The sequence below is a fragment of the Raphanus sativus genome, chromosome 7 (genome assembly GCF_000801105.2).
Source record: "Raphanus sativus cultivar WK10039 chromosome 7, ASM80110v3, whole genome shotgun sequence".
Lineage (NCBI taxonomy): Eukaryota > Viridiplantae > Streptophyta > Magnoliopsida > Brassicales > Brassicaceae > Raphanus > Raphanus sativus.
This window is the reverse complement of record NC_079517.1, coordinates 18812948-18840816: the sequence shown is the minus strand read 5'-3', so window position 1 is coordinate 18840816 and position 27869 is coordinate 18812948. Positions and strand designations below refer to the sequence as shown.

General features: G+C 31.8%; 2 protein-coding genes, 1 long non-coding RNA gene and 1 other non-coding gene across 6 annotated transcripts; 2 read left to right on the top strand and 2 right to left on the bottom strand.

Moving 5' to 3' along the window:
• The first annotated feature begins 4686 nt into the window (after positions 1-4686).
• On the top strand, positions 4687-6237 carry LOC108818185 (protein SODIUM POTASSIUM ROOT DEFECTIVE 3). Of its 2 annotated transcripts, none has more exons than XM_018591079.2 (3): positions 4687-5387; positions 5484-5565; positions 5933-6237. In XM_018591079.2, exons 1-3 carry the CDS (start codon positions 4896-4898, stop codon positions 6097-6099), a joined length of 741 nt encoding a protein of 246 aa, XP_018446581.2. In that variant the 5' UTR covers positions 4687-4895; the 3' UTR covers positions 6100-6237. The 2 variants fall into 2 exon arrangements, with proteins under 2 accessions (XP_018446581.2, XP_018446580.2); XM_018591078.2 differs by having other exon boundaries at positions 4687-5396; positions 5933-6188.
• On the bottom strand, positions 6219-10141 carry LOC108818184 (uncharacterized). 2 transcript variants are annotated; one of them, XM_018591077.2, is made up of 5 exons: positions 9979-10141; positions 9227-9309; positions 7383-9128; positions 7089-7266; positions 6219-6948 (listed from the first exon to the last, which is right to left on the bottom strand). In XM_018591077.2, the coding sequence occupies exons 3-5, from the start codon at positions 9084-9086 to the stop codon at positions 6356-6358; spliced, it is 2475 nt and encodes an 824-aa protein (XP_018446579.2). In that variant the 5' UTR covers positions 9087-9128; positions 9227-9309; positions 9979-10141; the 3' UTR covers positions 6219-6355. The 2 variants fall into 2 exon arrangements, with proteins under 2 accessions (XP_018446579.2, XP_056846866.1); XM_056990886.1 differs by lacking the exon at positions 9979-10141 and adding an exon at positions 9825-9952.
• On the top strand, positions 9890-10486 carry LOC108818186 (uncharacterized). Its single transcript, XR_001944123.2, has 2 exons — positions 9890-10027; positions 10135-10486. It is a non-coding gene; the product is annotated as an uncharacterized LOC108818186 (long non-coding RNA).
• Positions 10487-15000: 4514 nt separating this feature from the next.
• On the bottom strand, positions 15001-15105 carry LOC130498271 (small nucleolar RNA U3). Its single transcript, XR_008937187.1, has one exon. It is a non-coding gene; the product is annotated as a small nucleolar RNA U3 (small nucleolar RNA).
• Between the last annotated feature and the right edge of the window lie 12764 nt (positions 15106-27869).

Sequence of the window (27869 nt, the reverse complement as noted above, 5' to 3'; positions counted from 1 at the left end):
TAGACTTCAGGTTCAATCCGCGTTTGACCGAGGTTGAGGATTTCAGGCAGTCCCTACTAAACAGCGACCCTTATGTTCAAAAATATGGGATTGAAGGTCTTGTGTAAATCGTGTTGTTCTCACTGTTATGGTCTTGTGAAAATCTCGTTGTTTCAACTTGTTTCACTTAATCGTTTGAACTTTTGGTTTCACTCAATCTCACTTGTTTCAACTTTTGGTTTCACTTAATCCCTTGTTCCAACTTCTGGCTTAACTTAATCCTCTGTTCGACTTTTTCGTATAAATAGGTCAGATATTGTGTTAGTTTCACTTTCTCAATTGTCTAACATACTAAAAATAATATACACTTTTTCGATAGATCAAACCCCATGGTTGTTCAACTTTGCATAACTTAGAAAAACATAGCTTAGCAATAACAGTTACTTTTTCGATAGATCAAACAACGATTGTTCAACTTCGCATAACTTAAAAAAACATAGCTTAGCAATAACAGTTAGTTCTAGGAATTGGAATTCTCTTAGGAATTTCAATTACTTTTTGTACATCATAATTCCTAGAACTAAAACGATGGTAAGAAGAACACAACCTCCTGATATCTTTATCATGGACATCTTTTTGGGACCTTCGCGGATATCTCATTCGTTCCTTATTGTTGCTTTGAGACTCTGAACTTCTTCTTCGAGTATTCAAACTTGGTAGTCCAGCTGCTGTATCTTATCAGTGAAGGCTTTGTCAACCCATTTGAAGACATGATTGTCGTTCTCGAGCTACATGATTTTTTTTCAAAACGAGTAAGCGTGATTCATAAGCGTTCCATATGTAAACAACAAACGGATGTACCCTCTGTGAAGCCGCAGAGAGACACCGATAATACCGGTGATATGGGTTTGCCGAGCTTCTGGAGATGAGCTCGGTGACGCCCACCCCGCACCAACACCTACTAGGTATCCCCGGAGTTCGTACCCGTCTCCGACCACCGGTCGTGGATGATGAAGCGGCGGACATCTAGGTTTTTGGGAGGGGAGGGAGTGAGGTCGAGGAGAGAGAGGAGAGAGATTTAGGGAAGAGAGAGAAAATGAAGATAGCAAATGGGGAAAACCTAAAAAAGGGTGTTTAATACTTCGATTGAACAATTCTGGGGTTTTAGTAAATTGGGAAGAGGGAAATTAGAAATTCGAAAAGCTCAGCGGGAAAATTAATCCCAGGGTTTTTTCGGTTGTAAGTTTTACCAAATACTCAGTTTTACAGAAAGCGTCAAAGTTGTACTTTTTAATTATTTCTATTTATCTTAGTTATACTCTACTTAAATTAATGATTTTGTGGTTATACCAATGCAATTATGTTTCCTAAGTTCATTTCCCATACGATCACGTACATATAAACTTGATTTCGTGCCATAGAGTTATCAAATCTAACTCAGTCAGTTTCAGCGATAAAGCTATGACAACACATTGTATTTTCTATACGATTGCTACGAGCAATGAGATGGAATTTTAATAATTTTAATAATTCTTATTAAATCATAATTAACATAACACTGCTAATAAATTAAAAGCGTACTACTTCCATGACTTATAAAATTAAATTAAAAACTTTAGAATTTACAATCATGTTATTCAATTTACATAACGTAGTTATACCAGTTTCACTTAGTTATACAACACACAAATAAAATTTATTTCACCTCACAATGTTCCCATATGATAAAAACACCAAAACCGAAAGTGAAAGGCAAACATCAAAACAGAAAGTGAAAGGCTTAGAACTTAATTTAGAACCTAATTTACATCAAAACTGAAACCGAAAGGTTTACAACATACTCTTCTTCTGTTTCTTGTGGGGATGTTCATCGTCCTCCAAACATGTTCCCACATTTTCTTCTTCTCCATATCCACTCTCACGCTCACAATAGTTCCTACTACAAGAGCTCTCTCCAACTCTCGACAGTTGCTCGGTTATTTGAACTATTTGTAATTCTTCGATGTCCTCCACATGCAAAATACTTCTCCTTTCCTCTCTATCCACTGATGTTAGATAAACAAACACATCTTCATCATCCAAAATATACGATTGCCTCTTAGGTTCCACTACCAATGGAATGTAACCCAAATTGAGCCTCTTCGTAAACGGATCTATTCCGATCTTCCTGCATGTCCTCTCTTTCAACAACGAATAAGTGATCTCCTCCAACGATGATGTATTAAAGGATATAGCATACAAACGAGCATCGGTTGGAATCCATTCATAATCATTTCCATCCTTAGAATAATGTCCATCATAATCAAAGTGTATGTTCGTTGAAAATGGACACATTGTCTGCAATAAAAACATTTAACCACTTAAAGTTATACTTGTTTTTTCAGTTATACCATTCACGTTATACTTGGTTACACAGTTACACCATCAAAGTTATACTTCGTTATACTTGGTTATACCATGTCACAGAGTTGTGTCAGTAACCAATTACTGATAAGCAAGCAAGAACGTCTAATCTTCGATTGAATCATCATAATACCCGACATTCAATCATTCATTTCCGATCCTCGATTAGTTCATGAAACCCAAATGAATAAGAATTTTTCAATTTCCGATCCTCATTAGTTCATGAAACCCAAATGAATAAGAATTTTTTAATTAAAACAATAAATTTGGAGTCGAGTCTTCAATTCAAAACCAAATTGTTATCAGCTTTGATTCCCGACATTCAATTATGAGTTCGTCTATGGTGAGATACATACCCTGTATAACGGAATTAATAGCTCGATGATCCAGGATCCAAGCGACGAGATCGAGTTCGATTGCGAGGAAGAACAAAGAGGGAGGGAATGACGAAGTAAAGGAAGTATCGAGTATTCTATCGAGTCGATTCTGAATCGACTCGGGAGGGGCGAGTGGAGGAGAGGAGAGAGAGATGAGAGTGGATCGATTTCGATTAATTTATGAGATTCTTAATTTATTCATTAAATTGGTCGGGGGTATTTTAGATATTAACCACATTCTTCGAGAGTATGAAAACAGATAAGAGTATAGCAGATCACATGAGAGTATGGTAGATCACTTTTTGCCTCATTAAGAGTACCTGAGCACTTCACTCGGTCTCTAAGTGAGTCATCAGAGAATAATGTCCTTGTTCACCCTCCTATAAATTGTGACTCCATTGTTTGTTTGCGTTTTTCTTTTTTTTTATTATGTTTTGTTAAAGAAAAAGGTTATTTTTAAGGAAAAAAGTTTTCTGACTACACGAAGTTTACACTAATATCGTGGAAACCATCCAAAGTATCAAAATGTATCAATAACTACACGAAGTTTATGTTAATACATGCCACATGTACGAAGTAAATTAATATGTTGGCAACATCACAACCATGTTTAATTGATCTTAAACTAAGTTAATGGGGGAAATCTGTAATTTATGAAACTTAATAAATTTAATTGATTTTATTAATAAATTTAATAATTATTAAACTTAATAAAATTACTAATTTATTAACTTAACAAACTTAACAAACATAATAACTTTTTAACATAATAAAATTATTAAACTTAATAAAATTACAAATTTATTAAACTTAATAAACTTAATAAAAATAATAATAATTTTAACTTAATAAAATTACCATTTTTAAACTTATTAATTTTTTAAACTTAATAAATTTAATAAACTTGATTGATTTTATTAATAAACTTAGTAATTATTTAAACTTAATAAAATTATAATTTATTAAACTTCAGGAAATATTTTTAATAAATTTAATAAATCTATTAAACTTTTTTCTTAAGTTCAATAAATTATTATACTTAAATTTAATAAATTTTATTGATTTTATTAATAAACTTAATAATTATTTAAACTTATAAAATTATTATTTATTAAACTTCAGGAAAAGTTTAATAAATTTAATAAATTGAATAAATCTGTTTAAAAATTCCTTAAGTTTTATAAATTATAATTTTATTAAGTTTAAATAATTATTGAGTTTATTAATAAAATCAATCAAGGTTATTAAATTTATTAAGTTTAATAAACTTATTAAGGTTAATAAATTTAATAAGTTTAATAATTTTATTAAGTTAAAAATTATTATGTTTATTAAGTTTAATAATTTGTAATTTTATTAAGTTTAATAATTTGTAATTTTATGAAGTTTAATAATTTTATTAAGTTAAAAAAAACTTTTTTTGTTAAGTTTATTAAGTTTAATAAATTAGTAATTTTATAAAGTTTAATAATTATAAAGTTTGTTAATAAAATAAATTAAATTTATTAAGTTTCATAAATTACGAATTGTCCCCATTAACTTAGTTTAAGATCAATTAAACCCGGTTGTGATGTTGCCAACATATTATCATTTACTTCGTATATGTGGTATATATTAACATAAACTTCGTGTGGTTATTGATACATTTTGATACTTTGAATGGTTTCCACCATATTAGTGTAAACTTCGTGTAGCTATAAAACTTTTTTCCTATTTTTAACAGCTTTCTTGTTTTTCTTTTTTTTTCCGTGTTTTGTTAAAGAGAAAAATTATTTTACCAGATTAAACACCCCAAAGTCTTTCATTTAATACTCCTTTCTTTATCTTCGTTTTACTTCTTCTGAACAAAGACTGATCGGTCGAATTAAATACGCAAAGAAAAAAACATTTGAATATATCCAAGAGAAAATAAATGTAATGTAGTACATAAATAGTTAATAGTGACATTTCAACTTCTAATGTGTGTTTTTATGTGGACAATACAAGAGCCTTTCTACTCAACTCTCTGTTACTCTGACCTTGCACTCATGTGACACACTGACGCATTATCAATTACATATACATACATTTATCACGTAACATATGTCTGTTTCTATATATTAACGAGCTTTTGTTTCTGCAAAGTTTGTATCCAATATGTTCTGTGCATCGCAAGCATCGACGGCCACAGCTAGCCACGACGAACGGAGCGCTGCGGCACGTGCCATCGACCGTCATAACCCCATTATCAAAGATGGTCGAAGATCTTTCACGGCACCTTGCTCTTCCGGCGACGACTACATTGCACCGTACCGTCAGATTTCGAAAATTACGAGAATACCCTCCTCCTCCGGTGAAGGGAAGATGATTCCGGTGGTGGAGAAAGGAAGAAAGAGCAGTTCAGGGTCGTTGCTGAAACTCAGTGATAATATTAGCTTAGCTAGGAAGAGTTTTGGCTGTGTTGCGGGACCCGCGTGTGCCGTTACTGAGAGTACACCTCCTGGTTCTACTAGGTATCTTCTGGGATCCGAACCGGTTTCTTCGAGTAAGGATGCGGTTGTAACGGAGGAGGGTGAACCTTCTTTGCCAAAAGGAGGCTCTGCTGCTGCAGTGGAAGAGAAGAAGAAGACTTTTTCTGGTTTAGACCAGGCAAGTAAAGTAAAGTTTGTCGTTTGCCATACAATGAGTGGTATGAATGTAAGATAAAGAGAGACGTGAGGGTTGGTTGTATCTATTTGGATGCAGGTGGTTGTTCTTAGAGTGTCTCTTCACTGTCACTGCAGAGGCTGTCAAGGCAAAGTGAAGAAACATCTATCTAGAATGCAAGGTCGTCAACCTCTTCTTACCACATCTAACCTTTTTTTTTTCTTGCTTTTTGGTAACAACACATATACATAATTTACTTAGAGAAGTTTTGTCTTTTAGTATTAATGGAGCCACCAGACTATAAGCAAGGTAGTTTTGGTTTTAGATTGGATACTTGACTTGTACACTTGTAACCCACACGGGAAATGCACATCTCTTGGAACCTGTCTACGTATCAAGATGAAACATTCGTCTTGACCCCAAAATTTATGTGGTTACTATATAAGTATATAGTTTTGATAATTTAATCGCCAGTCCGTAAAACTCCATAAATCTCAGGACAGTTCATGTCTTTTAGCTAAATTATTATGGTTTTTGGCAATATGTAGGTGTAACATCTTTCAGCATAGATTTTGCATCAAAGAAGGTAACTGTGACTGGAGATGTCACTCCCTTGGAAGTACTAGGTTGCCTCTCAAAGGTCAAAAATGCCCAATTCTGGACACCACCTCCTCCACCTTCATCATCACTCACAAGCGCAAATCCGGAAAACTAAAACCACAAACAGTATTTGCGTATTTCTAATTCTCTTTTCTCCCATTTGTTGTAGTCAAATAAATGGTAAAACTTAAGACTTATAACCTACTCCATTTATTTTTCATTGTTCATTAAAGAAGGCCAAAACTTTCAGATGATCATTGATGCTGTGTTTATTCATCACCACATATGATGGGAACTGTCACATTACATATCACATATTTAATTTTCCAGTTTATTTAGCTTTATGTAAAATAGAGATAATATTTAACATTCTAGAAGATTGCATCTACAACAAGCTCTGCTATGAGTTCATCTGTCAGCATTTCCTCAATATCTCTACCTATGATTGCAATCTCATCTTCCAAACTCAGCCACGGCAACTCCCTCTCCTCCACATCATCTCTCCTTGGTTTCTCCTCTTTTCTTGTGACCAAATCTCGCAGAGTCTCTTGTATCTTGTTCACATCACATTTCTGGAAAACCCTAGTGGGTTTGACCCAAGGGTGTGGATCCCAAAACTGCTTTATCATATGCATTAGCTCTCTGCTGATCTGATCAAATAGGAACTTTCTCTCTAACCGGGTTGAGGTTTTAACGCTTGAGTACTTCTTCTCAAGATCCTGAAACAAGGATGGATCTATAGGTGTTTCCATGACAGTGTTGTGGTCTGAGTCACTCAACTTGGAGTTAGCCAGGAGATCAACTAAGTATAGTGACTTCCAGCCTTCCTCTCGGCTGATCACAATATCATTAGTTACTGTTGACGACTCCTCCTGTTCTGTGTCTTCGTCACTCGAAATAAGCATGCCACCTTCATTGTAAGCTGCTGACTCTAATTTGAGGAGTTGAAGTTGCATCCTGAGTCCTGGAGCATAGAGATAACTCGTCAAAACATTTATAATTTACCTAACAGACACTTTGATTTACCAGAAGTAATAAATTAGACTAGCGCTGCTTGCAGTTGCACCATATCAATCAATAAAGTTACAATAATCGATTGACTACCTTGAAGATCAGCGCTGACACTCCCAAAGCATTCTGAACTTGATGAAACATCGTCATTGAAAGAAGCTTCTAGAACTGAAACGGGACTTGGTTGATCTCCTTCCTTTGAGCTTTCACGAGACTGTGGTTCAGGAACCGAAGAATGATTTGCATCCTCAGTTGGCATCCTTGAGATATCCTAGAACATCAGTGAACAATAAGATTTGTGTGTAATAAAGAAAACATTTATGTTCTTATTAAACTGATGCCTTAGAGCACATATCCATATGATCTTGAAACATAACATTCACTTACAGGGTCAGTTAACGAAGTGACAGTTGAAAAATCTGGAGCTTCAGAAGAAGCTGAACTACCCTCAGTGTCTACTGAGAAACTGCAATCTGCTTTAGAAGGAGAGAGCTTCTCTTTTTGATGGATCTCGTGGTTCATATAAAGAAATTTGGTTAAAGTTGGGCTCCTGTTGACCTCTGGTGAACTATTGTATGATGAATGAGATTTATGACTACCACGTCGAGAAGATTTGCTTGACAAGAAAGACTGGGACTCGCCCCTCCCGTTCACTAATCCATCTCTACTGATCAACTCCTTAGGAAGCACTATTGTGTAACCATAAGTGCTTTCCTGGTTCATGATAGTTTTGGATTTTGAAAAACTTCTGGAAGATGATCCTTTCCAACCATCTTTACTGCTGATTCCAACCGGTTCTGGCAATTCAGACAACTGAACATTGCTGTCAACTCTTTTACTAGTCCCTTCTTCGAAAATGAGTCCACTAAAACTTGCCTCCCTATCTGAAGTTGCAAGCATCTCAGCTAATGTGCCGCTTCTACTAATTTCTATCTCTTGCTCGTACTTGTGTGTCAGCTTCCATCTCTCTGAGAGTCTCCTCTTGGCTTCCCTGCTCACAGATGTTGTTGTTGATGACTTGGAAGGCAAAGATCGATGATAGTTCTTACGGTTTAAGGCGGTTCTTGTTCTCGAAGTTACTGGCACTAGCTCCAATTCACTTGCAGAATCACTCCCTGACGAGCTTTCATCACCTGCATATCCTTTGAATCCTGAAGTCTCAGAGCTCATGGCATTACTACACCTCGCCTTCCTTTGCCTAGACATTATTTTGGATAATTCTCCAGAATCTCTAGAACTCCGTCTTGAAAGGCTGATATCTTCATTACTTTTCTGCCTGACATGATTACTGGTGCATGGAAGCCTACGATCTGCTCTGAACTCATTGGAAGAAGAGCTTGGCGATGCAAAAGCTCTACCAGCATAACGTGGCTCACCGAGGTTAGGTTTCAGAACAACGATATTGATTGGCTGCAACTCACTTCTCTTTCCCAGCTCCATATTAGGCAACTCTAGTGTGTCATAAGAAGGATGCCTAGTCTGAGAACCACCACCATGCCGATGAGGCAACCTATCAACTTTCTGAGTTTTCAGACTATCCTCATGCCTCTGGCTGTTTGGACACTTGAGAGACTGCACTTGACCGTAATGTGGCTTGTAAGATTTGCTTTGAAGATCATGCAGATGTTTAGTGAATAAAGAATCTGGTTTCTGGAGAAACTTCAGCAGGAGGTCCTTGTTAGAGTCCAGAGCCTCAAGTGCATCATTAAACTCTTTAGAATGACGAAGCTTCTCATCCGTTGATAACCGCTTAGCCTCCATGAACTTCTGCCTTATAAAAGCCATCTCTGCCTGGGTGAGATTAGCAGCTTTCACCCTCCCCTGGTGATATAAGTTCCCATTGCTCTCTGCCTTCTTTGCATCCAAAACCTCGAAGACATCTTTAAACTTTTGATCCTCCTTTGAGCTCCTTGTCAGAGACTTATTACCGTCATAAGAACTGCCTTGCTGATTCTCCACAGAGTTTTGTTGCCTGTGGGAAGAACTCTGAGGGGGCAAGACATCAAGTCCCATCAGTCTTGCTATAATGCTTGGTGATCTCCTTTTAGGTTCTGTCTGATTTGACATTTCTTGAGCTAACAAACTTTTCATTGGAAATCCAGTTTGGGTTTGATGAGCAGAGTCTTGATGTAGCTACAATATGAGGAGGAAGTAAGTCAAATTTTAAACAAGAAGTGGAACCAAAACATCTCCCTCTCTCAACATATAATCATAAAAGAGTATTCTCATACCTTGTTTTTACTTTGAGCTTTCTCAAAGTGGCAAGAAGGAGATGATGATCTTGGAGACTTGAGTTTGTGAGACTGTTTCTTTCCTGAAAGAAAATGAATCCCACTAATGAGATGACTTTTAAGTGTTGATAAATGATAAAGAAATTAACTTTACAAGAGAAGAAACTAAAAAGAAATGAAAAAAAATTGGGAGACAAAAAGAGTAAATTACTAGCACCAAATGTGGGGGTGGTGAAGAACATAAAAGCATAATAAAGCAGGAGGTTAAGTGCACTCATTAGTCATTTACACGTAAAATTAAAATCATAACCACCACTGTTGAAGTATTGAATTTTTAACAAAACATATCAAATCATACCCAACAAACTTTTCCATTAGTTTTTTTTTTCTCTCTCTTTTTCTTTACTTAATCATAAAAGAAGATAGATATCTCATCTCATCTCATTTTCTTTTTTTGTTTTGTTCAACAGACAGATGTCTCATCTTCTTCTCTAACCACACTGCTTTAACAGTAGTTTGTCCACAAGATTACAAATTAGCATGCTTTTGTTTTCATCTACACAGATACTAACTTTTCTGCTAATAGGGCAGTGATAACCTTCACTGCTGAGATTCTCGAACAGCCCCAAGAAGGAGGAACCACCAGATGCAATGTTTGGTTTCAAAAAAACAAAATTCAAATCGGCGTTTTTTTTTGCGTTTTGTCATCAACAAAGAAAATGCCAAGTGGGAAGAGAGAAAGAGAGAGTGACCTTGAGGAGAAGTGGGCAGTGGCAAAGCTAATCGATCTCGGGAACTGTGGTGACTGGTGAGAGTGTCGATATATGTTCATCTTTCAGTTACTCGAAATCATATCGCGGAGCTTGGGTTGGTTTGAAACACCGAAGAGAGATGATTATAATTTACAGATCTTTTTCTGCGGTTTGGAAAATCAGAGAGTAAGATTCCGAGGGGAATGCAACCGAGTCTCAAGGATCGAATGAATCCTACAAGAAATCAAATGTCTGCAGTACGAAACTGTGAGAGAGAAGAGGACGACGACGGGGAAAAGACGAGGCTTCCCGTCCGATTTATTTGAAAGTTCAAAAATGTTACAAGTTAGAATGAGGACAAAATAAAACAGGTTAATAATAATATTTTTTTTGTAAGAAATAAAAAGAAGAATTTTTTTTTTTTTTATCATCAGTTTTGTAAAAGAAATAAAAGGGAAGGTGTGAATGGTGCGTGTTTTGTATCATTCTACTAACTGAGTTCTGTGCATCCGTAAATTGCTGCCTCTTGTCTCTTCCTCTTCCTTTTTGGTTTTTTTTTCTCTCTCTCTCTCTCTCTCTTTTGTCGCATTCTCTTTTATTTTGTTTTTTTAATACAACAATCAACCCATTTGGTGAATAATTTAACAAAACATGGTAGTACTAAACTCAAGTTTGGTGTTTGTGTATATATCCCGAATCTTGATATTTTGCTTTGGTCAAAAGGAAACAATCTTTTCTGAAATATGAATAGCCTCTTTAGGCGAGCTAGTTTTCAAAATTTTAAAAGGTTGATTCCCACACTTTGATTGCATATGTACATTATAAGTTAGTTGTCGACTTTGCGAAAAAAAGGAAAAGTAAACCTACTAAAAGGGATATGAAAGAAGAAGGCTAATCTGGATAAATGGGTAAATCTAGGGCTGGGCAAATAAGTCGAACCCGAAAATTCGAACCGAACCCGATCCGATAAAAATGAATTAAACCGATCCGAACCCGACATAAATACCGAATGAATCTTGTTTCATGGTATTTCGTGTTATGGGTATTATCCGAACCGAACCCGAATCTAAATAGATATCCGATAGAACCCGAAACATTCAAAACCTTAGAAATATCTTGTATCAAACATGATCTCAATTCCTAATATGTATTCAAAATACATTAAGATATACTGAACATATAAAATACTTATCTATTACATGAAGGTTGGTGGTTCTATTACATGAATGTTGATTGTTAAATGTGGCTGTTGAATTTTGAAATATTGAGATTTAGATTCTATTTTCATTAAACAATGTTTTTCATTTCATGAGAATATGGTTTTCATTTTGTGTTTTTATTTATTTCTTTTCTTTTTATCAATAAATATTTTTTTTATTTGATTTTAAATGATCATGGTTAATGTTCATTTCTTATTTTTAAATCGGTTTTATTTATTTTTTGGGTTACAAAAAGGTTCAAATTAGGTATATGAAACCCAAAAATTGATTATACTTATGTTTTGATTAAAAAATTGGTGCATATCAGATATTTTTAAACTGAATAACCGATCGGGACCCGAACCCCGAAAGTACACTGGATTGTACCGGTTCTTTGAAAATTTATTAACCCCGGCTCGAACCCGATAAAACCCGAACCGGTCCTGAACCGAACTTTCAAATAATCCGAATGTGGCTGATTTTGATAAACCCAAAAAACCGAAATCCGAATGGATAAAACCGAAATCCGATTGGAACCTCGAATGCTCATGCCTAGGTAAATCTTTATTAGCGAGACATTCTTGCATGTTGAGTCAGAGTATTCATTTTACAGGCATCGCTTTTGCTTAGACTTTTAATTTAGCCTGATCACATATCATCATCTTAGAAACTTGTCGGTCTATTAGGAATATTATATTCCATATCGGAAATTATAAAGGACATTAAGTAATATATAAAGGGTTATGGCCAATCTACTAATCACCAATTAGTTATAAGTTTGAAGCCCATAATTAACATGAATCTAACATGGTATCAGAGTCAGGTTTTAAATACCATAAACCCCTAATTAATGAACCCTTCCAACCGGGTTTGAATAGGTCGTGTTTAACCCTACCGACCAGGTATAAAGGTCGTAATTGACTCGCTCGACCGAGTATAACTGTCTTAAAGTTCCGAGATTTCAGGCCGATAAGAGCCATCATCTCGAGGAGGGGTATTAGGGATATTATATCCCACGTCGGAAATTCTAAGGGACATTATATAAAGGGTTATGACCAATCCACTAATCATCAGTTGGTTTTAAGTTGGAAGCCCATAATTAACCAGAATCTAACACAGCCTGTTAATTAGAGTCATGGATTGGATCCAATCTATACAATTTATTGGGATTATAGGTTGAATTGAATCGAAGTTTATCTATTTTAACTTTCCAAAAATATAGACAATTTTTTTCTTCTTAAGTTTGAAAAACAGTTTAAAATGTTTTCACTTCAATTCATAACATGTCAATTATATATAGCATAATTGTATTTATGCCCTAATAATAGTGTAGAAAGCTTGTCCATTGTATGTAGTTTGTTAAAAGCTCAACTGAAAATTAGATTCCTATTTTAAGCAATGATATTTGAGGGGTTTTTTTAAATATGATCTAATATTTTAAGTTAAACACAAAATAACATATATTTTTTTAAAAAATATTTTTTATTCACCTTAAAAATTTCGAGTTATTCGCGAAAATTTCATTATTTTTTTTTTCCGAAAATAAATTTTTACTTTATCATCCTCATCTTCACAAAGTATTTACAATATTGTCATTGTCATCAACATTCCTACCACCATGAACAACCAATTTAAAGTTCTTAATGCACAAAAGTTTCGACTTTTACTCTTCATATCTCATTATTTATGCATACAAATCACATCTCTTTTATTTTCTCTTTAAATTCATCAAAAAACCAAAGATTTTAATTTAAGGCTCTGTAAGGTTCATAGAGACATTGAAGTGTTGGAACTCGTTTTTGACAAAGTAGTGTGGACCATTTTTCCGATGGGTTTTTTCGACGGAGAAGTCTGTCGAAAAGACCGGAATTTGGGTTCGATGTAATCAGCACCGTGAACACTATGAGTTAGTGTATTTGTTGGTCAAAATCGAAGTTATGTTGAATGAGAAATGGAGGTCTAAAGTGAGTGACATGAAAAAGCTTATAAAACTATATATTTGGTTAAATATAAAATTTAACAAATATTTCACTTTGGATATGTGTATTTGAATTTTGATTTAATAAGTTAATTAGACTTTATGTTAATTAATTTATTTTTAATCTAATTCATAAAATATTTTGATATTTGATTAAATATAAAATATATATCCAATTATAGTATATTGTTGGTTTGATTTAGTCAAAGCCACATTATGACTATAATCTCTAACGTACATGAATCGAATTCAAGGGAATCAAATTTCCTTTACTCCTATTGAAGGTTATGTACGTTAGTGGCTCCATAATAAATAACATAACGTGTCTCATCTTTTTTTTTAATGTTATAAAAGGAGCACTTGTGTTAACTTGTTCACTAGGTGATTCTTCTGTGCTCATGCACGGGAATAAATACTTATAAGATAATCAAATCATAATAATTGTTAATACATATGTTTTCATTTTAATTAGATATCTTATTTCAAACTTAATATTTGGACAGTTCAAGTTTTCATGGTGGGTATGTTTTCGCATCTATTATTTCAAATTGAACAACTGTTTTTTTTAACTTTAATAAGATTATAATTGGATTACTATTTTTAGCTTAATTTAGATCCGTTCATCCTTTTATATTTCTAAATACATTTTATAAATCTTATAAAATTTGGTAAGTTTATTTTCTTAAAGATAGAAACACACAGAAAATGTTGTAGTTGCATTCATGAACATATTTTATAATATTTGAAAATTCATATATATATATATATATGAATATTTATAAGACAACTAATTCCTAATAATTGGTAAATCATAACTTGTTTAGAATTGCGAATACATTTTATAATTTTATCAATGAAAATTAGGTAAAATTTTAATTTTAATTTATAAATCATTATAAAATATGTTTTCTTAAAAATTATCTTAACTATTTTATTTTGTAAATTATATATATACACCTATATATTTTGAAAATTATTAGATATTCACTTTTTTATTTATGTTTTTAGGGAAAATATAAATTAAGAAAAAATAAATTCGTTTTTGTATATAAAATATCTATATATTTTATAGATATTTCCTTTTATTATATATGGGTTGATAAAATAAATAAACTATAATAAAAAGGATAATTAAAGCTTTATTAATAAAAAGGAAACTAAACAATTTTGAGTAATGATAATTTGGTATAGCTAAGATTAATTCATTATGGGTATTCGTGTAATCAACCATCGTGAGAATTAACGTGAGCGCGACACATAAAAAACTGATTTCTCAAATAATATTATAGAGATATGCTAAGAAAAAGAATACAATTCCTCACATTATATTTTTCTCTCTTTTGATATTTTTTATTGAGTCTGAGAATATACACAAAATTAGTTTCATCAGGCTTTTGATAGAATGACGCAAATCAGAAGATTATTTGCAGTTGTATCATGGGACTCATTACGTTATCGAACCGTCGCACTACGGGACGTATTTTGAGTTAAGGAAAGAGATAATATCTCGCCTCTGTAGTTGCATCATTCTCTTTTTCTTAAATCTTTGGTATAATCTTATCAATTTTTATTTACAATATTCAGTTCTCCGTAGTTTATAAAATATACGGTTCTATCATGAAGCTCATGATTCTTGGTCATTAACAAGTTTGTAGCTTTTGCAGCGAAGTTCTGAGAGTGCTTGAAAAAATTAAGAAAGTCATCTCACTAATTCAAGGTATGAAATCGTTTTTTCTTTCAGATCTGTTCACGAAGACTTCACTAGATGTGTTCTTCATCGAGAAGACTTCCCTATATTCTTCTAACTTTCCTTTGTTAACAAAAAAATGAAAAATCCCGGAGAAGACTTCTCAGATAAACAAGTTAGTTTTGCAATTCATCGAAGTTTGTCAGAAATTTTACGTTTTATAAAAGTCTTCTCGGAAAAAACTTATATAGAAGTCTTCCCGAAGTCTTTTCACTGTCAAAAGAAGTCTGTGTGGACTACTTTTGCAGATGAAAAATAATAGGAAAATATTTAATATTAATGAGAAGACTTCTTGAGAAATTCCCTGAGAAGTCTTCTATAAAAAGTCAAATTTCTCACAAAATTTGGTCAATTGCAAAACTAATTTGTTTATCCGAGAAGTTTTCTATGACATTTTGAGAATTTTTCAAATTCAAAAGTAAGACACTATTTATAAAGGAAGACTTCTCAAAATGTCTTTTGTAGAGTAGACTTCTTATGAAGTCTTCCTTTGTAAATTTGCAATTGCAAAAATGACCTAAATGAAAAACTTCTTAAGAATAACATCAATAAACACGAATGTTTGTAACTTCATAATTCTCACAAATTAAGTTACGAATTTCACTCAGAAGTCCCAAATATTGACTAATAAACATGAATTAACAAGAAAATATTCAAAATTCATTTTAAATTAGAGAAAATTGAAGTTTAATAAAGATTGACAGAGAAGACTTCTCAGAAGACTTGTAGGAGAGTCTTCTGCGTCTCTTATTGTATAATTTGTATTTTCAGAGAGAGTTAAGTAATTTCAATATATGTTTTTTTAATTTTCAAAACGGTTAAGTAACATCAAGAATATCAAGTCGTGTGGTTTAATGTGTTTTCTTAGATCATAAGATACACTTTTTAACTTTCATGAAATTTAAAATTTCATTTAAAATTTAAGTTTCCCGCTTATATTTTAGTTTCCAGCTTAATTTGCGGAAAAGACTTCTTAAGAGGTCAAGAAGACATTCAAATTCAAAAAAGTTCAAATGACATCAAAACAGAGAAAACTTTCAAAAATAATTTCTTATATGTTTAAATAATAAATAAACAATCATGTTATGTTGAATCTACAACTTTGATGATCTAACATATAAAACACTCAAAAATACATGTTTAAAATTTATAGATATCCCTTAAAACAGTTAAAGATGAGAACTATGTAATGAAAAACTGCAAAACAAGATAAATTATTGAAAAACATATAAGAAAATTAATAATTTTCAAAATTTATTAATCTACCTTTAAAGTAGTGAAGATGAGAACCATGTAATAAAAAACCTCGAAAAAATAAATTAGTGAGAAAGACATAATAAAAAAATGAAAAATTGATGTCAAGTTTTGTGTTTTCAAGTTTAAAGAGATTAGAGAGAGGTTATAGAGTTTTAGAGTGAGAAAACATTACATTTTTGTTATAGTCATTTGAAAAGAAGAGAGAAAATGTGAAAATTTATTATATATAGGGAGACAAAAAATTCCAATTGGGTTAAATATTTTTGACTCAGAAAATTTCAAGGGAAGTTCTCCAAACCCTAAATATACTATTTTCCGAGAATACTTTCTCATATGTCTTCTAGTGCATTATTCTTATTGAAGACTTATGGAAGACTTCTAGAAGACTTCGATTTAGTCGAGAAACCTAAATTCTTTTAAAAATTTAGGCGAGAACCTTAAATTTTACTAAAATTTAGACATGACATGTCAATTTTACTGTGAGTCTTCCAGACCCTATAATCAAATAACTAAAAAAAAACATATCTTTAAACTTAAAAGATACTTAGAAAAAGTTTAAATCAAGTTATTAGATAGTTACTAAACAGACTATTATGATTCAATCTACATTTATTCATCTATGTCGAAAATAATTCAATTTTAGTAGAACTAAATTTACATCATTTAAAAATGTTTAATTATTACATGATTTCAAATTTTTCTCCATCAAATATTTTTTATAAAATTTATTAATTACTTTTAAGATCTAATACATCGAAGAATACTTCTTCTGAAAAACTTCGATTTAGGCGGGAAACCTAAATTTTTTTCTAAAAAATTTAGGCGGGAATTCTAAATTTTACTAAAATTTAGAGATAATATGTCAGAACTGTGAATCTTCGAGACCCTATAATGAAATAACTAAGAAAAAATACATTTTTAAACTTAAAAGATATTTAGAAAATGTTTAAATCAAGTTATGAGATAGTCACTAAACACATATATGTCAAATTAAAAAAATAGATAAAGTTTCAAAATTTAACTCTGAAAATACTAACAATACTATTAACATATGTTGTCAAACCCTAAACGAAAGACTATCATGACTCAATCTACATTCACTTATCTATGTTGAAAATAATTAAATTTTAGTAAAAATAAATTTACATCATTTCTAAATGTTTATTAATACATAATTTCAATTTTTTCCATCAAAATATTTTTTATAAAATTATTTTAAGGATATACTGAACGAGAAGACTTGCAAAGAATGTCTTCTCAAGTCTTCTGAGAGAAAACTTCTTCGTATGTCTTCTTAGGCGGAGAGTTATAATTGTAAAACTCAATATATGTCTTTTGTTTGGTCATACGGGATTATTGTAATTTCATTATATTTGTAGATTACTTTTGCATTTGATTGAACTTGAGATATACTTTTGTATTCAAAATTAAGTTTTGAATCATTTTGATAAATCTCCCGATATTTTATAGTATTGATGTTTATGTTATTTCTAATCCAAGTCATGTACCTAGAAGTCTTCCTCAAAAGATTAGGTTAGACATAGTTGGAATCTATTTTGCGTGTTCCTTTATCTTCTTAAATACTAGCATGTACTTACAGGAAATTTTAAAAATCTATAATCTGTGAAATTAAGGAATTAGTTGTATTCTCGAGCTCCTCACTAGATATGAGTAGAAAATGACGAAAAGAGTTTTTGCAGCCTTCGCTTTCCAGATAATTAATCTGATACATTGCTAAAAATAGGTGTAATGACTGAAACATTTCCTCCAAAACAGGCCGTGTTAAAGGAACGTTACAACTGAGTTGTGCATACTGTTACGCCTGAGTTATAATCAAATTACGGCTGAGTTATGCATACGTTACGACTGAGTTTATAATTTTTATATTTTATGGCTGAGTTATGCATACGTTACGGCTGAGTTATAATCAAATTATGGTTGACTTATGCATATGTTATGCCTGAGTTATGGTTACAATACTACTTTGTTATAATAAAATATTGAGTTATGGTTGCAATACAGCTTTGTTATAACTAATTTGACCAAAAAATATTTAGCAGATTCAAGATTCATCATCCAAACTTAAATTGAATATAGAAACCAAAAGAGAAACTAAAAAGACGAGTATATAGATTAGGAATCAAGAGACACATCTGTTTCATAAACAACATAGATTTAAAAAATAAAAAAAATCTGAGACAGATTTATTGATGTGGTTGTCGTCTTCGATCGTGGTCGGTTAAAAAAGAAAATTTCTCTCCTCCAGTGTCATGTATGGTGATCCGACATCCTACTGCTCCCTCTCTCATCGGATTCGTCGTTTTTCAGAAGAAGAAAGAGTTAAAGAAAGAGAGATGAAGTGGATAAGTCTCGTCAATTGTAAGAAAATGAGAGAAAGATTTTTGGTTTTTGGATTTCATTTAATCAATAACAATCAATTGTGATCCTTGTAAAAGAAATATTAACCAATGAGAGAAAAGAGCGAGGATAGACAAAAAAATAATTCTGAACCCCTAGATTAAAACGTTAAGAAAATATTGTAACTTCCTAAAACGTGTTTTGATTAATTTGTTTTGTCAAAATATATATAATAAAAAAACGATTTTCCATTTTCTTCTTCATCAATCTATGATTTCTCCATAGTTTGTCTTCTGATTTTCATAAATTCTTGTTTAATGAAGCATATCTATACATCATGTGGTGTTTGAGAATTATGTGCAACCAAGGGATGGGTTTTCTCGGCTGATAACAAAAGGGGTAGACTACTGTTATTGGAATCAAGTTGTACATATAATTGCCATGTTATTTGGAGAGAGAGAGAGAGAGAGAGAGAGAGAGAGAGAGAGAGAGAGAGAGAGAGAGAGAGAGAGAGAGAGAGAGAGAGAGAGAGAGAGAGAGAGAAACCAAATGGGAAACAAGAGAATTAGGGATACCTTTTCTTTATGTTTTAATTTTTTAATATTTTTTTCCTTTTTACTAAACACTTTAATTTTAATTCAACTATTAAATTTTCTTATTATGTTTAATATGTTTAATTTGGTTAATGAAGAATTAGTTTTGGACTTTTGAGGTTATGAAAAATATTATACTATAGAAACAATTCCAAATGGTGACCAAGGGAATGTGTGGGAATAACTAATTCATTAATATTCCTTACAATTTATACCGTTTACAAGAAATATTTGTTACCTATGATTCCGTAACATTTCTTAAGATTTATGGAATAAAAGATTACAATTATTCTTTATGAAATTAGAAGAGGAATGAATTTTCCTTTTATTTTATTTCTTTTCATTCCATTTTTCATATTCCTTTTATTCCTTTTGTGGTTATCAGTGAAAGCCTTAATGATGGTTTTATACCAAAGGAACTACTATGCCAAATTTTTGTTCCGTTATGGTAATTTTCCTTTTTTTATAAGTGTTTGGGGACAAAACTTTTTCTAACTTTTGTGTAAAGTACCACTGCACTAAATTTGGAACGTCTCCAAATATACAAGAAATGATTCTACTGTCGATCAATGTGTTCCTAAAATTCGAAGAATTGGTATTTATTTTGTTAAATAAAGAAAACGTTTTCTAACTTTATATGTTCGTCAAAATATTTGTACTACAAGTTAAAAATAAAAAAGTTTAAAATACGTCTATATATATATTTTACTTCAATTAACAGCTAACATTTGATTAAATAAAATGAATATCGGACTGTTTTGAGGAAACGTTGTTGACAAAAATCAAAGTTCAAGAGTATAACCTAAGAACATGTCAGTTGCATGGAAAACCTAAGATTCTTGTTCGCCAACAAGTACTCGGAAGTCAATAAAGTATCCCAGTAAATAATCCATCTTAAATATGTTTTTCTTTTTTTGAACTGATTTTTTTTTTTTTAAATTAATTATTTGCATTGGAAATCGTGTCCTCTTAATCTCACTAATGGAGATGCTCTAAATGTCTTTGAGAAAAAAAATCTCTAAAACAGAACGCTGTCACAGTCTGAATAAGTTTTCTAGAACGGATTATCGATGGAACATAAAGGCTGAAAAAGGTGTATAAGCTACAAATGAGTCGTAAAAAAATGTCTTTGTAGTGGGACCTTGTTGGTAAAAAAAGTGATGACATTTCCCCGGAATGAGCTATAATTCATCTGCATCGTCATCGGCGTCCTCATCTTCTGAATCTGTTTCACTTGATTTGCTGCAGTGATTACTTAAAGTTTGACACAGAACCTTGCGCGCATCTCCTACTTTTAACGATCCATTCTTTATTACCTCAGCAAGCTCATCTTAAATATGTTAGCAAGTCGTAATATCCAATTATGAAAGAGTTTTCAGCCGTAGAAAAAGCAATTAAAATAAAACGGTAACAAAAAAAAGAAATAAAACGGTAACAAAAGACAAGAAAAAAAAGAAGTAAAGCAGATTCCTTGACCTATGTGATATATAATCGCTGATCGTAGAAATTATTATAGCACCTCCATCCACGGATTCTTAAAGTGTATGACTGGGAAAAATTGGAGTAAACAAGAGAAAAATATAAAAGTGAAAATGGAAGGAAAAGTAAAAGTGGAAGAGAGAATAAAGTATTTAAGTTGGAGTAAAATTGTATGTATATTTTACTCGATTTTAACAGTAACTAGATTTTGATCCGCGCTTTCAAAACGCGGATTTATGTTTGGTGAAAATTTTATATAATCACATTTATATAATCCGTTTTGTATATGTATTTATATAATCCGTCTCATATATGTATTTTATATCCAGATTTATGTTCGGTAAAACTATATTATACATGTATTTTTAGGTTTTTAATTTTGAATTAGATATTTTAAATATAAATCAATATAACAGTTTTATAGTTTTGATCGGTGTTTTGAAATTCGATTGAGACCTGCGGTTGAAGGGATTACCGGTTGATCAAAGATAAATTCAGTTCGGGTTTGAAAAAAAAAACAAAATTTAAAAATCCAATAAAAACTACTAAAATCGAAATCCAGTTACCGGTTGAACCACTGGTTGAACCAATAAACAATTTTTATTTTTTATAAATATTTTTTTTTAGATAGTTGGGATTATATTTAGGAAAAGCGGTTTAAAACCAAACCATTAAATAGTTTGAGAAAAAACGATGTAGTTTCAAACATATCCGGTTGGAAAAATATTAAAATGATGCAGTATCAAACACGAAATAATCACATACCAAAATTGAATTAGGAAACCGGTGGTTAATGACAAACCAAAAACAATTAAAAAAAAAACCAATGCAAAATGTCCAAAATGTCATTAATGAATACAAAAGAAAACCTCTTTAATAGGGGTAGACAGAGTAAAAATCCAAATGTGCTTATACTTTAATAGTATAGATTCGAGGAAATAGGAAAAAAAGATTTCCACTTGATTGGCTGAATGTAGAGTAACTCAGCAAAAGAAAATTTACTTCATTTTTTTCTCGTTAACAATACCTTTCAGTCAAAGCCAAAGCCAAAGAATATGTAAGACACTAGAAAGAGAAAAAATAAAAACCTAGGAAGGAGAAGACACCTAATTTTGTGACATAAATATTTTTACCACTGTTTCGTATATTTAAAATCACGTTTATTTGATAAATCACGTTTATTTGATAATTATTGTCCACGATGTGGAGAGGCAGAAATATTTGTTATTCATGCCATTTTTAAAGTGTCCATCAGTTTTACAAGTTTGAGCTTTATCAACAACACCGATGAGTTTAAATATTTTTCATGCCCCAAGTATCTGTGCAAATATTCTGGAAAAAGAGCATCATTGTCGAGACAGATTTAGATAGGATCTATTATTCCGGGATAATTTATTACATTTGGAAGACCAAAAATGATAAAAAAAAATTAGAAGAATAAACAGCGATCCTTTGGAGGTAGTTCGCTATGGAGAGAGTGAGTGGCAGCATATGCTTGATTCAATGCAAACGAGATGGTGCCATCAACTCCACAAGATCATAGTATTAATGAACCTAAAGTTTAAGTTTGGGTAATATCTACATGGTAGACGAGTCATAAATATTTACAACACAGTTTAGCGGATGTAGATGAGTTTGGATAGACAGTTTGAGAAAGTTCAACTTATGGGGACATAGAACTATATTCGGCGAGAGTCTGTTTTGTATTCAGAAGTGGAAGAATTGAAATGGGTGATCGCCATCGACATGTCAGAGCTCCAGAACAGACTGCAAGGATTTGATCGCCATGATTAAGAAGCTCCGTATTCCACGAGCGCATAGTCAGGTTGCGAACTCTTTAGTTAGGACGGCAAGGTCTTTCATAGAAAGCTTTATTTTATTGGCTATTTTATTCTGGTCTGATTACTCATACCCCTTCAAATTTGAATAATAAAATAGTTTTTTGTTATAAAAAAAATCACATTTACTTTTTTTTATCTATTAGCCTATCTATTTAAAAATAAATTAAAATTAATAGTAACAATAAAGTATTCTATTTTTATTTTTTTAGAAACTAAAAGAGTTTCTCACCAATAAAGAGTTGATCTTATAGCGGTTATGCTTTCGATTGTAGTTATGATCAGCTAGAAAATATTGTAAGGTATCTCCTAAACATTATGTTTAAAGTGGTTTGCCATATGTTTTTTTCTATAATCACTTTTAAAAAAAGTAACATAACTACTAAAATTGATGATATGGTTTATGATTAAATATGACATGAACAATTACATTTAATGTTGATATATACTTTTAGTAAACTTTATAGAATATGTAAATAACTCATACAATGCATTTAGTGTTTATTTATATTTTTGTAAACTTTTTAGAATATGGTAATAAATCATAATCTTTCGTTAAAATAAATATATTCAAATGTGACACTATAAATTTCGAATTATTAATTTTATTTTATTTTTATAATTAAACCATTTTTATTACTAAATTTTCTATAATTTGTTTCTTAAGAAAATATAAATTTTAGTAGTAATGTCATTAGTTTCTTTTAGATATCTAATTTTTAAAATATTGTTTATTTTTAATCTTTGATAACTATACCATTTTTAAAAATATTGTTTATTTTTATACAAGTTAATTTAATACATTTAAAAAACAAATAGATAATTTTTTATCTAAGATTATAATTTTGAATATATACATATATATATATATATATTCTTAAATATAATTTAAAGTAAAAACAATTCTCTTGATTTTATGCTTAATTAAATAAAACTTATATTATATATTGGTCAAAATAATAACATATAATATTAATAAATATCATTTTCCATATAACTTTAAAAAATTTACCACTGCACATGGTGCATGAAATCACCTAGTAAAAAATAAACTAAAGAACCATATACTCCAAAGAAAAATTGTTGATAAAAAAAAAGATATAAGATCTTTTACATAAACAAAAAGAAAATACATAATAATAAAGTTTTGAATGAGATTCACAAAAAAATAATATTTAGTAATTTTCGATTAAGTTTACTGTATATAGATAAAAAAATATATTTCTGTCTTGTCACGGAATTTGTCTTTGCTTATTAATGTCAAACGTCCATCCTCCATGAAACGAAAAGGACAAACATAATCTGCTAAATGTGACAAACATAATCTGTTCTTTTCGACCACTCAGAATCTTGTTAGATTTTGTTGTATGTAACTATTATGCAAAAATCTTTACACAAATCAAGTTCATGGCATGGGACTGAATTAGCAAAATATTTGAAATCCGAGTAAATGAAATCTATTACATTATATACTTTGAAATTTCTAATCGCTTTATTCATAAACCCTAATGGCAGTTATGGGTTTATAGTGATGTGTTTCTTTCAACGATTATATTCCTCCAGTTTCTAGTGGCATATTTTTCCAAGTTATCTAAGATTCAAGAGTATCAAGCTTACAAAGAAGAGAGTGATACAAACATCTTTGGGGTTATACGGATCAAATTCTAGTTAACCATTATAGACACAACCAAATTCTTCTTTTATAACACGATTCTTATGGAGTAGTAAATAACAATTGAAGAGTTCTCTAAAAAAAGAAGAGAATAATTTGTGTTTACCAAAGATTCATATACCTCTTGGTTTAGAAAAGGAATACTTGTTTGTAAATATTAATGATTTTCCGTTGGAAAATATGCTTTACGCTATGTCATTGGTATGATCACGGACCTGGAAAATTATTTGGACCAAAAATCTAGACATCTTCTGATTTAAAAAAAAAAGAAAAAATATAATTAATGATTTGTGGATCTTTTCCAGTGAATTAAGTAGTTAAAACAAATTAAATACAACGACAGACAAGTTTGCACGTGATGTGAGGAGTTCTCCTTCATCTATATTATATCTAGATTCTATATTTTCGGTTTGGTTTTCTGATCCGGCAGACTCCTAATAGAGTAGCTTTTGTTGTAAAAAAAACAAAAATTAAGTAGCTAAAACAATAACTTTACCATGTAAAAAACAATATTCACCAGATTATGGTTGATGATATTGAAGAACAAAACAATATAATTTGTTTTTTAAAAAAAAAACATGTTTGTTATTTTTTGGAGCAAGAAGTAAAATAAAATACGTCAAGAAATAAGGTTTTCTTTTTTTTTTACCAAAAAAATAAAATAATAAGGCTTTCGTATCGAAAGCAGAGTGTAACTAAATTCACTTCTTTATATTTGGTTGTTGTATTTATTTATATATGTATATGTTTTTGTGTTGATGATCTTTACCTAACGTTACTATAAACTCGTTGTACCAACTTTTTGCATCTGAATTCATATCAAGAAATGAAGTTGATGTTAAAAGAAAAAAAAAACATCAGTGTGGTTTTCTTTTTTAGTAAACAGCAGTAAAATATCATATCGAAAAATTCTGTGAAATGGTTTTTAAATTTAATTATTCTTTTTAAAATTGCTATTTTTAACTTTGATCATTTATTTATGTATTGTCCATGTTTTCAGTGAGAATGCCAATACTTAGGTTAATCACAGTATTTCTAATCTACAAATCAATTAGCTAGCTACTTACTGAAGAGACTAATTAAACTTCGAATTTTAAGGGGATTTTAGTATTTTTTACATCAAAAATTCAAAATAATTAAACGAGCATAAATAAGTTGGTGCATTGGTGGTAAGTTGCCTTTACTCCAATGGTCACTGAGATTACAAGGGTTTTACATCATATACCATAAGTTTAGTCATTCGTTAAAATCTCATATATTTTTAGCTTAGATGACATATTTGTCGTGACTAGATTGTCTACAATAAAGTCGTAGTTTGTAAGATGTTTATAAGACTATTTTGAGTGACAATGTAATCGCTGACAGAAAAAAGTTAACTTGGTTTGATGTCGTTATAATAATAGCTTAAGGATTCGGATGCATGATGCATCCCAAATAATATCTATATATATAAAGTAGGCTTTTCTATCATCTCCTTAAGCCACATCAGCAAAAGAGCATGGGGCATTTTGTGCCAGCTGGCAGTTTTTTTTAAAACCATCGAAAGCTGTTTTGAATGGGGTTGAGCTTGACCTACGATTTATGATTTTTCAGATTAGTCATATAATGAGACCCATTAGCACATTCCTCAATCACTTCGGCTTCCTCGAACACAGAGGGGCTTTGAAACCACCGCCGTACCTTTTCCTCTTCGCCTCGGTTCGGCGAGGTAACGTCTGAGTTGAATCAATTAAAGCCATTACCTCTTTTTTTTTGTTAAAGCCCATTACCTCTTCTTAAATGTCTCTTTCAAGTCTTTCCTCCGATCAATTTCACTCGAGAAGTCACTAACGTTGAGTTGAATCAATCTGTTTGCTAACGTTTTTTTCCAAGATTTCTCCAGAAAATACTTAAAAGTGGTCAATTCCCAGATTTTTTCCTCAGAATTGAAGTGAGGTCATTGCAGAAAAGAGGGGTAAGTTCATGTTTACCGACCACTTACACCGAGAAAACCAGAACCAGTCAACGCCTCATGACTGAATTCTGAACTCATTACTTGCTTCACGTAGATCCCCATAGCAGTTTGGTTGTCGTCGTCTGACCTTACGTCTGTTTACATACATCTAGCTTACATCTTCAGGTTTATTAACTGGCTTCGCTGAAGTACTAAGTTTGTGTGTGGTTAGGGAAAATTTTCATTCTCTCTGTTGTTGACTACTTCCTGCTATTCTGAGATATCTAATCTTAGGAACTGTGAATCCAGTTTAATAAATATAACGTTATTTGTCTTCGATAGAGAGCAGAGGAAAAAGCTTGGAATAGGAAAACACTTTCTCTTAACCCTTAGTTGTCTCTGTATGAAACTTTACAAACTTTTATTATGTGATGAAGGTCATGATAAAAGTCTATAACTTTGTGTAGTGCTATTTAATTTTTATTCATTTTTATTATGTGAGCAGAGGAAATTGCTATTTTCATCTGTGGAAAGGCGGAGGCTATAGAGGTTGCCAAAATGACATTTAATTGTTGACGTCCGACTGTCCAAATGCTCGACTTTACCGGGACAGACCCGCATGCCTGAGTGTATTTGGCGACCTTGTGGAGCTCCTCGATGAGAAATTAGTATTGTCAGGTGTGGAACCCGAGGTTGTTGTAGCCACCAAAAGTTCGGTTGCTGCACCATCAAATGAAACTGCTAAACGCTTACCTGTCTTACCACATATAGGTTTGATATTTTTGAGGCATCAATCATTTAAGTTAACTCTTATTTACTTCTCTCAAGAGAAGACTAATTCATGTTGTTATTACATTACAGATTCTCCTCCTTTGATTGCACCCTCAGCCCCAAAGTTCAATGGACACTCTCATCATACATCTCCATCTACTACTCCTCCGCCAGATTCTACTCCGAGTGATGTACACCATCATTCTTCATCATCTCCTCCTACTTTGTATCATAGACATCATCAAGATCGAAAGAGGATCACATGTAGTGCAGCTCCTTCACCACCACCAACACCAAAGAAGTTAAACCGTAAAGGTCTCCACTTTACCATAGCCTCTGAGATACTTAGATTGGCCATGCTCCTTCTCAGTGATATTGATTCTCTCATTTTGGTATGTTTTTGTTGCTATAGGTTCAATGACTCTTCCTCCGTAATCACACCATGCTCCCTCACCACGGTCCAATCTTTTCCTCTATGCACGGCATCTCCGTAGCTCCAGCACCTTCTCCCACCCAAGGTTTGATACTTCCACTCCTAAGTTTTCAAACAACAAATAGGCAAAGTCAAGGTCTCCTTTTTAACCTCATTGCTTGATGTGATATCCTAAATTCTGTTTATTTCTCCTAAATGCTACCCCATGAACACATTTCTTTTTGACCATGAGAGTGTTTCCAGACAATGTTATCTCACAAATTAAGGAGTTATAACCTTTGGTACCGTACAAATAATTTATATTTTTCTTCATGTTAGAAATCATGTACGGAGTTTAATCACCACAAGGTTAGTCTCCGTACAAAGATTCATGAGTTCATCCTCAACGTCTACAAAATATGGTGGCGTTAAAAAGATTCAAATGTTAAAACTGTCTGAGCAAAATGCTTATATTGCCCTACAGGTGACCACTTTCACGTAACCCATCTGTTGGTGCGTTTCTTGACCGACTATTACTTTCACTTCCGCTGGTGCCATATCCAAAGGTTTGAAACCAACTTCTCTGCTCTTGCACTGATGAAAGACTGAATATGTTAAAAATATTAATTGGATCGAACTCTTCTCTTTTGTTTT

Bases quoted from the DNA above. Each gene is read 5' to 3' on its own strand.
- LOC108818185 (XM_018591078.2), top strand. From the start codon at position 4,896: ATGTTCTGTGCATCGCAAGCATCGACGGCCACAGCTAGCCACGACGAA. The intron at 5,397-5,483 runs GTAAAGTTTGTC...ATTTGGATGCAG, and splicing joins GTTTAGACCAGGCAAGTAAA to GTGGTTGTTCTTAGAGTGTC. The intron at 5,566-5,932 runs GTCGTCAACCTC...GGCAATATGTAG, and splicing joins ACATCTATCTAGAATGCAAG to GTGTAACATCTTTCAGCATA.
- LOC108818184 (XM_018591077.2), bottom strand. From the start codon at position 9,086: ATGAAAAGTTTGTTAGCTCAAGAAATGTCAAATCAGACAGAACCTAAA. The intron at 7,267-7,382 runs GTAAGTGAATGT...CTGATGTTCTAG, and splicing joins TCACTTCGTTAACTGACCCT to GATATCTCAAGGATGCCAAC. The intron at 6,949-7,088 runs GTAGTCAATCGA...TCTATGCTCCAG, and splicing joins TGTCAGCGCTGATCTTCAAG to GACTCAGGATGCAACTTCAA.